We start from the raw sequence: 14,487 nt of genomic DNA on the forward strand, positions 1-14,487 counted from the left end.
TTTATAATAATAGTGAGTAGATCCACAGGGGAGTCTATTTACTTGTAGTCAATCCAGTAACAAGGGTGCGTCCTAACAACAATGGCAGTGTTGATTTTATTATGGTTCCAGAACTGGAAAGGCCCGGAACTGAGGGAAAGGAACCATAAGAGTTTGTGGCTGAGGCTACAAAGCAATTGGTGAGAAGATGGCCAAGAAGCAAAGTGAAGCCTGGAGACGGTCTAGTCTGTATCTCGAGCTACCCGAGAGAGGCAACAAACAGGGCAGTGGAGCCAGGAGTTCCAGATGAAAGGGCTAAGTCCTTGAGGGCATAGTCTCTGTTATGGGCAGCAAGGAGTAAAGTGAAGTATTGCTGGACACAGCCTGGCCTGCTAAACCACATCAGACTTGTACTATTCAGGAGAATGAGGACCCAAGGTGACTCCGAAGCATCTAGCATTTGCTTGAACCTCAAGAACTCTAGCTACTACCTTTTACAATGCTGGCTATGTTAAATGTGTGGCACGCCATTCTTATAAAAGGCAGAAGATCTTATTCTTAAAAGTTGGTTAATTTTAGAATTAATATATGCCAACCTAGACATAGGCCTCACTGCTTTACCTGACAGGTTAGGTTTCTGAGCAACGATGCAGTCAGTGAGTTTTGGTTTTTTTTTTTTCTTCATATAGTTCTTTCTTTTTTCATCTTTCAACAGTAATTTTGTGACATGATACATTTGCTAGCACCTCTGCTAACTATGTCCATGCATTCCTTTACACCTTCTAAAACTGTAAATGTAATCCGAGGCTTGGCTGTTGGAGGGAGCCGGGAAGTGGGCTCCTGTAAATCAGAGGTGTGGGAGGAGAGAGGAGTGTGCACAGCAGATAACCGTACTTGATTAGCTAGATTTAAATAGTGTCGGGCGACTTTGCCAGGTGAAAATAAAAATTGTCAGTTCAGTTTAATTTCATGGTGAATCAAACAAGGAAATTAGATTCTGCTACTCTATTAGTTTGACATCTACAGCAAGTGACAATTAGAGATGATGAGAGAACTTACAGTTACTCCCAAACTCTTGATTTTTCTGATACGCATATAACTTTTATTTACCCTTCCAATAGGGGAAAAAGTATCTAACAGTAGCATTAATAACAGGCTGCCTGCTTTGTGCATTCAGGATATTGACTAGAGATGACAATGAGGGACTTGGTTTAGGGTGTGAGAACTCACATATTACATGTATATTCAAATTGAAAGCTGTCCAGGTAAACTGAGTTCTGCCTTTCTCTACTCCTCCCCAATCCACTCCCCCTCACCCCCCCACCCCACCAGCAATATTAGGCCACAGAGGTATTATACAGAAATGAATACTGTAGTTACACTTCCTGCTTCAGCAGACAAGATGACATCAAAAGAAGTCGAGGAAGAAAGTTTAGGGGTTAAAAGTGATTCTGACTTTTCCTATATCATTAAGAGGACAATCAAGTTCATTTTCATGTCCTTCATTAGCTGAAGAAGAGCAAAGGAACTTAAAGGAGACACCTTTAAAAATGAACACATTTCCAGAGATTCTCTATAATCCCACCAATCCCCATGCAAATGACTTGTACTTCATGCCCAAATTAGGGTTCAAAGAGCATGGAAAATTCCACAGAACTGAAGCATGAAATGAGCACACAGGAGGTTGCTCTCTTCGTATGTAGCATAAGTTCTTGGCAAGGGTTTGATTCCAACATTCCCTAGAAATATTTCCCTACCTAGCTTTATTTATGAAGAGAGACATCAAGGTGTGTGGTAGAATTTGGAAGAAAACAAGGAGAACACTGGGAAGTAGAAACAAGTAAACAAAATAATACCCTCCCCCCCAAAAAAAACCCCACCACCACCACCAAACCAAACAAACCCCAAACCATGGTCTGATTCAAAGAGTTTGGATGAGGGTCCAATTATTTATTTTCATTTGAATTTGGAAAAAGCAGGATAAACAATATCATTCAGGAAATGGAAGATTGGAAGAGGAGGTGGTCTGGTCATGTTGTGAGAGCTAGGGATATCAGATGGACAGGCCAAAAACATGAGCAGCATGGTGAAGTGTGGATGGGGTGCAGTTTGTGCTCTGAAAGGAAAACTCATATCAGAGAGACCAAAAGTCCATCAAACTATTGAATAAATGATAGTAGCCGAGAAGCTCTTAGTTTTATGATTGTATATACATATACATGACATAAGGACTTGAGAAGTGGCCCTATGCCCCAGTGATTAGGAGCACAGAAAAATAGAAGAATAACACGTGTAGATATAAAGTGCTGACTCATTTAGGAGTGGGCTGGAGAGAGGAGGTGGAAGGTGATCTAGCCCAGAAATGTGAGAAAGACCAGATTAAGATAGCTTTAGGTGGGGAAAGGAAACTGAGTCTAGTTCACAGATTCTTTTTCTTTTTGTTTCCCTAGAGCCTTGTGCTGAAGAAGGGGTGTTCCCATTATTTTTATGTGCCCCATTACTTTCCTTCCTTCTCCAACCAGCGTGGAGGAAGAGGAGAAGGAGGAAGAGAGGAGATGAGAGGAGAAAAAAAGGAGAGAGAAGGAAAGAGAGACATAGAAAGAAGAAGAAGGAGGAGGAGAAGAGGAGGAGAGGAAGAGGAGGAGAAGGAGGAGGAGGAGGAGAAGGAGGAGGAGGAGGAGGAGAAGGAGGAGGAGGAGGAGGGTTGGAGGAGGAGGAGGAGGAGCTGTATGAACTTGGGGAGTGGCAAGCCAGGAAGAAGAGCATATAGCTTGCAACAATTGAAATTAGTCTTTCGATTATCCTAACTCCTCTAAGTCATGTGTCTCTGTGACTGTGTATACTATTCACATTACCAAAATTGTTATTAATTATAATGATTGTTATTTATTGATTCTAAGGCTCTTTGGTCTTTCCTGTGAGGTTGAGAGTTAGGCCACAGATATGAAATACTACGTTGATGGAAAACTGAATTCAAAGATGTATCAAGTTAGACATTTCAGGTGATGGAAATCATAGCCTCATAGATCTAGAGATGAAAGAGACCTTAGAGGTCATTTAGTCCAAATCCCTAACTTAGAGTTGAATAGACTGAGGTCCAGAGAAAAAAAAGTAACCTGCCCAACACCACACAGATCCTAGGTGCAGAATTAGAATGGAAATGTAGGTCATCTAGCTCAAAGTCCAGTGTCCCTTGAGTCCTGCATGTGATCTCTGTGATTTTGAGGAACAGAAAGCTATTACTAGTCAGGAGAACCTAGTCAGATGAGTTGTGACCTAAACATTCTGATGTTTAGAAATGCATGGAGGCGGAAATGGGAGAATTTAAGACAATCATCTATTTTCCTTTCAATATGATTTGTGTGTGTGTGTGCTTTCTTTTATATTCAGATATTTAGTATAAATCTCAGGCAAGAAATGGGAGAAATGCATGGTGCCTCAGCTATATCAAGTTCTTAGCAATTTGATTATTTCTTGCGCCAGAGTTCTAGCTTGACTTGAGCACACTTCTTCCAGGGTACTTGTCGCAAATAAATTCTGAATTCTTCTATTTTAAACTTCTTTAGTAATTTAAGAATAAGGTGTAATAAGGATAAACAACTTAAACTAAAAATGAGTTCCTAACACACAGCTCAATGGCAGTTCATGAATACTCAGATTTCTACATCTTGTCTTTTTATTGGTGGAAGATAATTGATGCTTGAGTGTATAATTGAACCATACAAGCAATAATAATCTAAATAAGTGGGGAAACTGTATAATCTTTGAGAAACTGAAATTTTTACTACCTCTCATTCTTCTGTTGCTAAGTATATCCTGTAGCTATTAAAATATATCATCACCCAAATTATAAAAAATATAGTGTTACTATCTTAATCTTAAAAAAAGTAAAAATAGTTAATGAAGTAGTTACTTTAGCCCAGGTAAACCTACAGGACAATACAATTATATTCATTTCATTTGCTGATGAAATTGAGCATCTATTTTCAGTTGATAGTGCATTCAGTTCAGATGCATGCACACATAACATATAGAGGCATTAAGGTCTATGAACTGTACCCTCAGAAATCAATTGCTATAAAATACTTGATGGCAATATTGTCCAGTGTCCCCCTTGAAACCTAATGTCATGTTCCATTGGATATATATCTCCATATTTTATATATGGGTATCATATATGTTCAAATTATATATGTGTATATTTATAATTTTAAGTTATTTTTAAAAGAAGGAATGTTTTTCTGATTCTGATGTATACTGAATAGTACATTTAGATTCCTGTACCAACACTACTAATTACCGATTGGAAAATTCTCTAGCTCAACCATAGCATGATGCCATGGTCCATTACCTGCAGATACAGTGCCAATGGTTACATGTGGATCTTCCAAATGACTTCATAAACATAGGAGCACACACTGTTAAGCAGTGATTAATTCCTACAACACCATGTGATACCCTGTAATTCCTTAATGGTGCCAAAGTGATATATAGCTATGGTGCATACTTTGGCAAGCTCAGCAAAATGCCCATGGGAAGCATCAGGGACATCTCTCCTTGGATCTCTCAGTGGGGATTATAATCACCTTGGAAAAAAGAACTACAGCTTGCACTGAAAAGATGTTCTAAGAAACTTGTGTGTGCAGCTGCACAGGGGGTAATAAAAGGACATTTCTCTCCTCTTAAAGATATATTATTCTTTTTTTATGCTGCTCACATGGTAGTCACATTCTACAAAAGGAAGAGAGATGTCTGTCTTTTCATTTGAAAAGACTAAGGCAACATTGCCAGGGCAGAGGTGGGCCCCCATTTTTTTTTGTTTCTATGGAGTTTATATAGTTCACCTTTTATGTTTTTTTGTTCTACTTTATTCCTCATCTAATAAGGTTCATCTAATGATACAAACCAGTAGCTGGCCAGCAGAGCGTGAAGAGAATACATTGAGAAATCACTGAGGGTTACTATAGCAATCCACATTTTCCAGTGATGCACTCCAGTTTTCAATAAGTGTTTCAATGGCACTGTGATGTCAGCCAAAGTATTATGATTAAAATATTTCTTTATTGAATTTTTTATGGGCATATTATGGAAGTCTCTGGGTACACATACACATTTCTCAGAATAATACCATCCAACGAGGAGGTGAGGTTGGGCTCAGGGTCATAAAGTAAGAAGCATTAAACTCAAATGGATAGGGATTGTCCAATGTCTCCAAACTTCAGTGAGCCAGATTCTCCCTAGGGTCCAAATTACTCCCTGTAGTCAATTAGGTGCTTAGGAAAGCACATTAACAGTTTGGGTCCACTGAAGTACCATTTAGTGCAATAGGGCAGTGCACTTCTGTTCTACACAGCTAGCTCAGCATTATGCATGAACTGACGAGTCTATATTCCTTTATTTCATGAGGAGGATATGTGAATTTTGAAAGAAGTATTTGAAAGCATTTCGTTTAGAACCTAAGACTTTGAAACTAAATTCTTGGTGTATAGCATCATTGTCTTTTTCATCGTTCTTGTTCAGTCATTTAGTTGTGTCTGAGTCTTTGTTGCCCCACGGACCACACTGTCCATGGGATTTTTTGACAAATATACTGGAGTGGTTTGCCATTTATTTCACTGTCCAATTTTATATAGGCTGGAGCTAAGTGTCTTGTTGAGGATCATATAGCTAGAAAATGTCTCAGGTCAGATTTGAGTGCTAGTCTTTTTGACTCCAGGCCTAGTGCTCTATCCAACTGTGCCACCTAGCTGCCCCCTCATTGTCCTTCTACCTCATGAAGAGGTTTTGCAGGCCAGAAGTCTCTTTGATTTTAAATGCATTGCATCTTTGGCTAGTGTAACCCTGGCATAGCCTCTTCTAGGTTTTATAGCCTTATGTTTCAGATACAACCAATTGTAACCCTTCTCCGATTCTTCCTCCACATCCTTCTACATATGTTTTTTTTTATTCAGAGTTAGGATTTTATCCAAATAGGGAACTCATGATATTGAAACTTCACCTAGAGATAAAAAGCACAATTTCTCTATTATTTTTACTGATGGATGCTGCCAGGGAGATTGAGGTGACTTTGCTCAGTCACACAACACAGGAGACAGTGTGGCGTGGTACAGAGATATCAAATTCCAACCTACCAGCTCTTCTGTGAATATAATTTGGAAAGGTTTAGCAAAATAAATAAAAATAAAATGGAATGTTGTTGTTCAGTCGTGTCTGATTCTTCGTGACTTCATTTAGGGTTTCCTTGCTAAAGATACTGGGTAGTTTGCCATTTCCTTCTCTAGCTTATTTGAGGCAAATAGGGTTAAGTGATTTGCCCAGTGTCACCGTGGTAGAAAGTGTCTGAGATGGGATTTGAACTCAGGAAGATGAGTCTTCCTGACTCCCCGCCTGGCACTCTTGCTACCATGCCACCTAGCTGTACAACATAGATAATGCTAATTTTGGTCTTGTACATTAATATATGGCCTACAGGCAGGGACCTGTTGTGCAATCTATGAGCTCCAGAGTGAATTGGGTTTAAGGCTTGGTTTTCAAGAAAGAAATCTAGCCAGTGAACCCAAAATTAAGGAGGGAGCCTTCAGCCATGGAAATGAAGCACACAAAGGATGCAGAGGCGGAGGCAGAGGCGGAGGTGAAGGCTATTCACAGGTTGTGTTTGTCCTTCCTTTTCAAAGAGGACCATGACATCAGGGAAATGATGACATGACTTGGAGATGGCCTATGGGGATCTGCTTCTACTTAAATTTGAAAACACTAACATAGCGGAAAGGTCACTGGCTCGCTAGTCAGAGAAGCTGTGTCCAAATATCACCTCTGGCCCTTACTCCGTATGTAACCTTAAGTCTCTTAACTTCCCTGAGTATCAATTTTCTCATCTGTTAGAAAAATGAAGGCATTGGAGCAGGGACGTGCTGGTGAATGATTAACAACTGGCTTGCACCTCCGTCTACCTCCCGCCACGTACCACTGTCACACATTTATTTTTAATCTACATTATTAATGCTTTCTTAATTCTAGACAATCAACAAAACAATAAATCATTTATGGGTGGTTTGCTGATTTCAGAGGTATGAATACTGACACTGCAAATTTAACAGTGGTCTCTCTGAGCCAGTCCAAACTGGCTCTAATATCCTCCCTAGTGTGGAGGTCTCTTCAAACTCCAGATCTATAATTCTACGAATCTATCTGCTAGTATGCATCAAGCAGGATTAGGAGCCATCATCTTTCTGACACCAAGACTAGCTTCTTTTTCACTATATGATACAGTATCTCACACTTAATGACAACAGCTACAAATAAAACTTGTATACTATTCCCATTTCGTTGGGTAGGGGATTATTTATTTTAGTTCTTTGTTTCTTTTAGAGGTTCCCCTTTCCCATTCCCAAGCTGTACTTGTAGGCTGATTATAAGACAGAGAGTAACTACCCCAGGTTCAAAATGCCCTTTGGGTCAACATTCCTAAAATTAAATCTTGCGACCTAGCTATTCTCAGGTCAAATGAATCACTGGTGGAGAATATTTGATATGCCACATCTTATAGGACAGCCAGCAGCATTTGGATCAGGAGAGATTCAGGTTTGCTAATATGAAAAACCACAAATCTAGATTAATGTCCATTGTGAAAGCTATGGAAACAATCTTATTGATATGCATCAGTCAGGTGCCCTTCTTTCTTACCTTCCTTCCTTCCTTCTTTTCTTCCTTCCTTCCTTCCTTCTTTTCTTCCTTCCTTCCTTCCTTCTTTCTCTTCCTTCCTTCCTTCCTTCCTTCCTTCCTTCCTTCCTTACTTCCTTCCTTCCTTACTTCCTTCTTTTCTTCCTTACTTCCTTCCTTCCCTTCCTTCCTTCCTTCCTGCCTTCCCTTCCTTTCTTCCTTCTAAGGACACATCCTAATCAAAGCCTCCTGTCTGGTTCCATAAGTTAACTTATTGACAACCCTCCTAGAGTAGACCTTACCATTTTTCTACTTTGAAAGATGAAAGTGTTGCCTAGGTTGATCTTTAGGGAGGAGAGAGTTCATACTCATTTCTCTTTTATGGAACATTAAATATGAATCAGCAGTCATTTCATATTTACTTCATCAAAGTTGCAACCTGATAAGAAACTTGGAAAGGAAGACTTTTACAAATAGGGGTGGTGAGATGGACTCAGTGGTGTCTCTCACAAACATTGCTTTTGCTTCTGTTTTACTTACTTAGCAAACCCTCTGGGCTACCTCCCCAACACAGCACTCACAGGTTTTCAGATTGGGTCTTGGGAGGAAGTGACTTGGGAGGAGTGACAACTCTCACAAGTTCTCATCTAGGTTGCTGACTTATTCAGGATTGAAATTAAAAGGTGTACTAATAAACCACATAATTTTAACAGAGAAAAAAATTAATCAGCAGTAGCACGTAAAGGATATTCAACAAAGGAATATTGTTGGCTCAGTTGGCACACTTCACCCAGTTCCACATTTGACACACTGGTACAATGGAGGGTATATTGACTCATACAGCAATGAGAAATTTGTGAAGCTGAGGACCCCTAACTATGCCTATGCTGGGCTCTTATGCCATAGATGTCTAGGATATTTTATTAGTGGTTTGAGCTTTGAGCCCAGGGATGAATGAAGTCTAAAGGATAGTTTCATTGTCTTTTTATGAGTAAATTATTAGCTTATGTGACTTTGACCTTTTAGTTTTCTTAAATCATATGTAGTGAATCTCTAACTATTCGCAAGTAGCCTACTATCATAGGTCCTGATAATGTTAGTAGTAAATATTGTTTCCATCATAAGTTCCTCAAAGTTTTTCTTTTGGGCTCCTTACTCCTAAAACTCTAACTCATGGGTCCCAGCAGTGAACTTACACTTTAATAGTCAGTAGTTGCAATTGCCTCAAAGCAAAGACATTTACTATGCTGGCATGGTAGCACATTTATGACATACTCTACAACAAATACACAGTGTCCATGATGAGACACATAGAGGGTCACAGAAACATATACTTCTGGTAATCCATGGCCTTTCCCTTGTGCCTTCATGCTTCTCCCACCCTGGGATCAGTATCTCTGCTGTTTGACTCACTCACCTAGGCTCTATGAAACTGTTCCTCTCTAAATCTGGAACTCAAAGTTTTAAAAACAAATGTTAAAAATAGTTTTAACATGCAACTGGAAAATAAGATATACAGACCATGGGTTATAGAAATCTATCTTGCCCTATGAGAAGGTAAGGGAGAAAGGGATAAGAGTTGGGGGTGGGATGATAGAAAGGAGGGCAGCCTGGGGGAAGAGGTAATCAGAATGCATGTTATCTTGGGATGGGGGTAGGGGAGAGATGGGGAGAAAATTTGGAACTCAAAATCTTGTGGAAACGAATGTTGAAAACTAAAAATAAATAAATTAAACAAACAAACAAAAAAGACCTGTTTTTTTCTATAGCTCAACCATTAAGTGCCTTGGCTCATTTTCTCTTGAATCCTTAGTTAGCTCTCTTCTCTGCTGCCAGAGGTCACATTCCTTGGGGCTACTTCTTCCTTGAAATGCTACTACTCCCTGTGTCTGTATTGCTATAGAGAGAGTGTGTGTCTCTGACCCCTGCTGGGTATGTCTCAACGATGCCTCAAACTCTTTTGAACTGTTTTCAGGGCTAGTAAGCTTAGTGAAAGGTCACCAGAGATTTGACAAATATTCACCCATACCATGCCAAGATCAACTTCTAATTCATTCAGAGAAATATTTTTACACTGTGTTTGTCTTTTCTTAGCATATCAGTCCTTTATTATCTTGTTAACTACCCCTTCGAGTGATTATATCAATTTTGGTAGGGAGGGAGGTGACATAAATGCTCCCAAACAATTACTTTTTGTGTGTGCATGCCACAGTCATCAAGTTCTAGTCCTCAGTTTCCTTATGTGTAAAACAAGAGAATGGGATGATCTGGATGATCTGAATGATCTCTACTTGCCTATTGATATGCAGAATGGGAGCCAGCGTGTAAAATTGGCAGTTTCTCCCAGCTCAAAATCCCCTGATTTGGTGTAGGAATCCACCACCGTTTGGCATTAAAATGTCTTTGTTTGCATCTTCATGTACATAACTGGCTGTACTATAGTAATGTTCAAGTTAGTTTTATGTACTTGTAAAAAATTTAATTAAGGTTTTATTTTTCCTTTTGCATGGAGCCCCCTTCGAAACAGGCAGAGAAAAGTGTGTGGGCCAATAATATTTTTCTACCAGTACTCTGTTAGCAGTAGAGAGAGCTGAGGAACTTTTACTATAGGCTATTCTCAGAAAAGGATAATTTAGTAATCCAATGATTTACTTTGAATTTCACATTGAAATCCCAGGAGTTGTTGACTAAGTGCTTCAAACATCTCATTTATACAAAATTAGTAATGGGGGAATTTTTTTTTTCTTTTGAGTAGAACTTTAGCAATGAAAACTACATGGAGACACTAAAGTTTCTCTTGTTCCCTTTGGTAATAAAGGAATTTATTTCCGTAATGTCTTTCAACCAGACTTCCTGGGTTCTTCCTGAAAATACAGGCAAATTTGATTAAAATTTTTTTTTCTATTAGAACACAACTAATTTTGTATTCTTTATAAATTCCTATGAAAGAGCGTCTTAAAATGAATAGAGCATTTACTGTGGAGTTAGAAATACCAGATTCAAGTCTTGCTTCTGACGCATACTAGCTGAGCAATGGGCTCTTTAACATCTCAGTACCGTTTCTTAATTTAATCTCTTAATCCTCCAGTCTATATAATTAAATCCTATGTTGATGAAATCAGAGGTCCAGATAAGTCAAGTGAGCAAGCCTATAGTAAGTACTTTCTATGTGCCAAAAACTGTGCCAAGCACTGGGAATAAAAAGAAAGACAAAAACAACTTTAGCCCTCAAGGAGCTCACTGTCTAATGGGAGAATATGCAACCAGCTACATACAAGCAAGCTACATGTGGGATAAAATTGGATATTATTTCAGAGGGAAGCCACAAGCAATGAGAGTGATTGGAAAAGCCTTCTGACAGAAAGGGATTTCTTAGCTGAAACTTAATGGAATCCAGGAGGTAGAGACAAGATGGAGCGAAGTCTAGGCATGGGGACAGTCAGTGAAAATTAATAGTCAGGAGGTGGAGTGCATTATGTGAGGAGCAGCAAAAATGCCAGTATTACTGTATCTTAGAGTCTATGGAGGGAATTAAGGTATTAAAAACACTAGAAAGGCAGGAAAGGGGTTCTAATTTAGAAGTTAAATAGAGGGTTAAGTTTATATTTGATCCTGGAAGTAATAGGGTACGATTATAGCTTGTTGAATAGCAGGGTGATGGGTTCAGACTTATACTTTAGGAAGATTCCTTTGGTTATCTAAAAGGAGGATGGACCTGAGACAGGCAGATCAACAAGAAGGGTATAACCATAGTTCTGGCATGAGGTGAGGAGGATTGGACTCCACGGTCTTCCCTTCTACCCAAAAGAAAAACAAACATGCTTTTGCATTTGATCCTGTTGAAGGAAAAGAGGGAATATGCTTATGAAATCATCTTGTCTTACTTCCAACCCAGGCCTCACAGTCACCATTCAGGGAAGGAAATCCTGTGGAGAAGGGGCCGGCTATCTCCACTAGCTTCGAACTAACTGGTCCTCACAGAGCATGTAGGTCAGTCTAACTCATGCAGTAGGACCTCCTGAAGGAGAATTAGTACATGCTTAGTGGGTCTACTCGGACCCTGCTAGAGATAGCCCAGGACCCTGAGTCCAAGAGCATTTCATCATGGGAAGCAATCCCTGCTGAGAGGCAACCTGGCAATTGTATCTGCAGGTGTTATGCCCGTGAGGCCTTTGCTCCTCATAGAAAACCAAGGACAGACAACAGTTACTCAGCCACATCTACTGCAGACCTAGAAAAGAAAGCTCTTGTCACCAAATTCCTTGGATCGTCAGATGAATCGACATCAGAAACACATTATTAAAAAAGAGGCTGTGTTGTTGCTATACCATAAGGACTATGGGACCTTTCCATCTGACTTCTAGCTGAAATCTTCCAAATGTGTTGGCTCTCCCATCAGAATGTGAGTTCTTGGAGAGCAGAGGCTGTCTTACTGTTCCGTACATATCTTGGCATAGTGCTTCACATATAGTAAATACTTAATAAAATTTTTATTCATTCATTCTTCTTACTGCTAGATATGGTTTAGGGTTCTCAAATAAAAAAATAAACTTGTTTTTTTGACATGATTGCCATTTTATGTAATTGTCAGAGAGAAGTGAGTGACACAGAGCATTCAGTGTTATCTAATGTGATTTCCAAAAGAAAAGGAGAAAGATATTTTACAATAGGTTTCCTTTGAATGGAAGATATGCCTTTTAGGGAGACTGGCATTTTCAAGGTCTTTCACATTGTTCCAATTGGCTGGTAACATCAGTATATGCACATACACATACACACAAATGCACATACACGTACACATACACACACATGCACATACACATACATATACACACAATGCACATACGCATACACACACGCACATACACGTACACATACACATATACCACATACATATACACATAATATACACATACACATAAACACAATATACGTATCTATACACAACACACATACGTATACACACATATACATGCACATATATATGCACATACACATACACACATGCATATACATATACACATATACACACACCCACATATGCACATGCATATACATATGCACTTATAGATACACACATATGTACATACTCAAATGTACATATGTGTATGGGTGTGTATGTGTATATGCATGCATGTATACATGTATATGTGTGTATATGTATGTATGTGCGTATGTATATGTGTATGTATATACACACATATATTATATATACACACCTACACACATATATGTATGTGTGTATATATAGCTCCATCCTACCTTTGCATAGTACTCTGCAGTTTTTCTGTCATTTCTACTAATGGGATTCTATCTAATTTAATTAAATGAAAATTTATGTGCCTACTATGTGTCAGGCACTGGGGAGGAAAAGACAAACATGACCCTCAAGGAATGTACATTCTACTGGAGAGAATTGGGAGGGAGGATAACATATACACAGATAACCAAATGAAAACTATATACAATGTAAAAACAAAATAATTTCATCTGTTTAAGGAAAATGCTTACAGTTGTTGGGATCAGGAAAGGCTTTGTGTAGGAGATGGTGCATGAGTCTAGTCTTAAATGAATTTAGGGATTCCAAGTTGAGGAAGTAAGGAGAGTGAAGCAGCTTTATAAAGGAAAGATGGCCAAGCCTTTGGGTTATGCATAGAAAAAAGCCATAATCTCAAAATCTGAGGTCACACTTAAAATATAAAGTAAGTTTTAATCTCATCCAACCACTGCTTTTATAAAGGTGCGTCATAGCCCGGGTTTTAGAATATGCTGCAAATAATATTGAACATGATATATTTATTGGGCATTGCACTAAACTCTGTTTCAATATATGTAGTAAGGTGTATGGCTTGCTGATTGGATTACATTACAAAAGATACTTTGGCTCTTTGGTGAAGGTATCACCGATGCAGCCGCATGGAGTCGGTAGTCCCCGACTCTCCTCCTTTTGACTCACTGCTGTTCGCTCTCACCGAGGAATAAGTCCGTCAGGAAGCCGCTCCATTGTCATGGCATTCAAAGACACCGGCAAGACCCTTGTGGAGCCCGAAGTGGTCATTCACCGGATCCGGATCACCCTCACCAGCCGCAATGTGAAATCACTCGAGAAAGTGTGTGCTGACCTAATTAGAGGAGCCAAAGAAAAGAACTTGAAAGTGAAGGGACCTGTTCGAATGCCCACCAAGACACTTCGGATCACAACTAGAAAAACTCCTTGCGGTGAAGGTTCAAAGACTTGGGATCGGTTCCAGATGAGAATCCACAAACGCCTTATTGATTTGCACTGTCCTTCTGAAATCGTTAAACAGATCACTTCTATCAGCATTGAACCAGGTGTCGAAGTTGAAGTCACCATTGCAGATGCCTAACCAATCATCTCTTTTAATAAATTGATTGCAACTATTAAAAAAAAGATACTTTCAGTATTAGCATTTGCATTACTAATGTGTCTCACTTTTAAGTGCCTCTTGTATACTTTGTCTTCTTTATGTAATTTAAGTCCACCTACCCTCTCCACACACATGTATATATTTGTATAAATACACACATATACACTACTTGAGTTCCTAAAAGGGAGGGGGGCTGCAAATAGGACCAAGTCATCCTAAATCAGGCAGAAGTAAGAGCAGAGGGTGTACCATTTTTGTCTATACACACATGCATTTATATATATGTAGACACACGTATATAAACATATATATACATATGTTTAAAAGTATTACCCATTTAAAAGAAAAAAACAGCGAACAAAAATGCCTCCCAATTCTAACTCTATCTAACATTCTAACTTTGAAACTTCAGCAGATTTGTTTTCTTTAGCATTTTGCTGCAGGAACACCTGTGATTCAT

General features: G+C 39.0%; 1 protein-coding gene across 1 annotated transcript; it reads left to right on the top strand.

Annotated features, from left to right (window-relative positions):
- The first annotated feature begins 13,646 nt into the window (after nucleotides 1-13,646).
- Nucleotides 13,647-14,006, top strand: LOC118831660 (40S ribosomal protein S20-like). The gene has a single exon (XM_036739068.1). The coding sequence runs from the start codon at nucleotides 13,647-13,649 to the stop codon at nucleotides 14,004-14,006; it is 360 nt and encodes a 119-aa protein (XP_036594963.1).
- Nucleotides 14,007-14,487: the final 481 nt, after the last annotated feature.

This window comes from Trichosurus vulpecula, chromosome 9 (assembly GCF_011100635.1).
Source record: "Trichosurus vulpecula isolate mTriVul1 chromosome 9, mTriVul1.pri, whole genome shotgun sequence".
NCBI lineage: Eukaryota > Metazoa > Chordata > Mammalia > Diprotodontia > Phalangeridae > Trichosurus > Trichosurus vulpecula.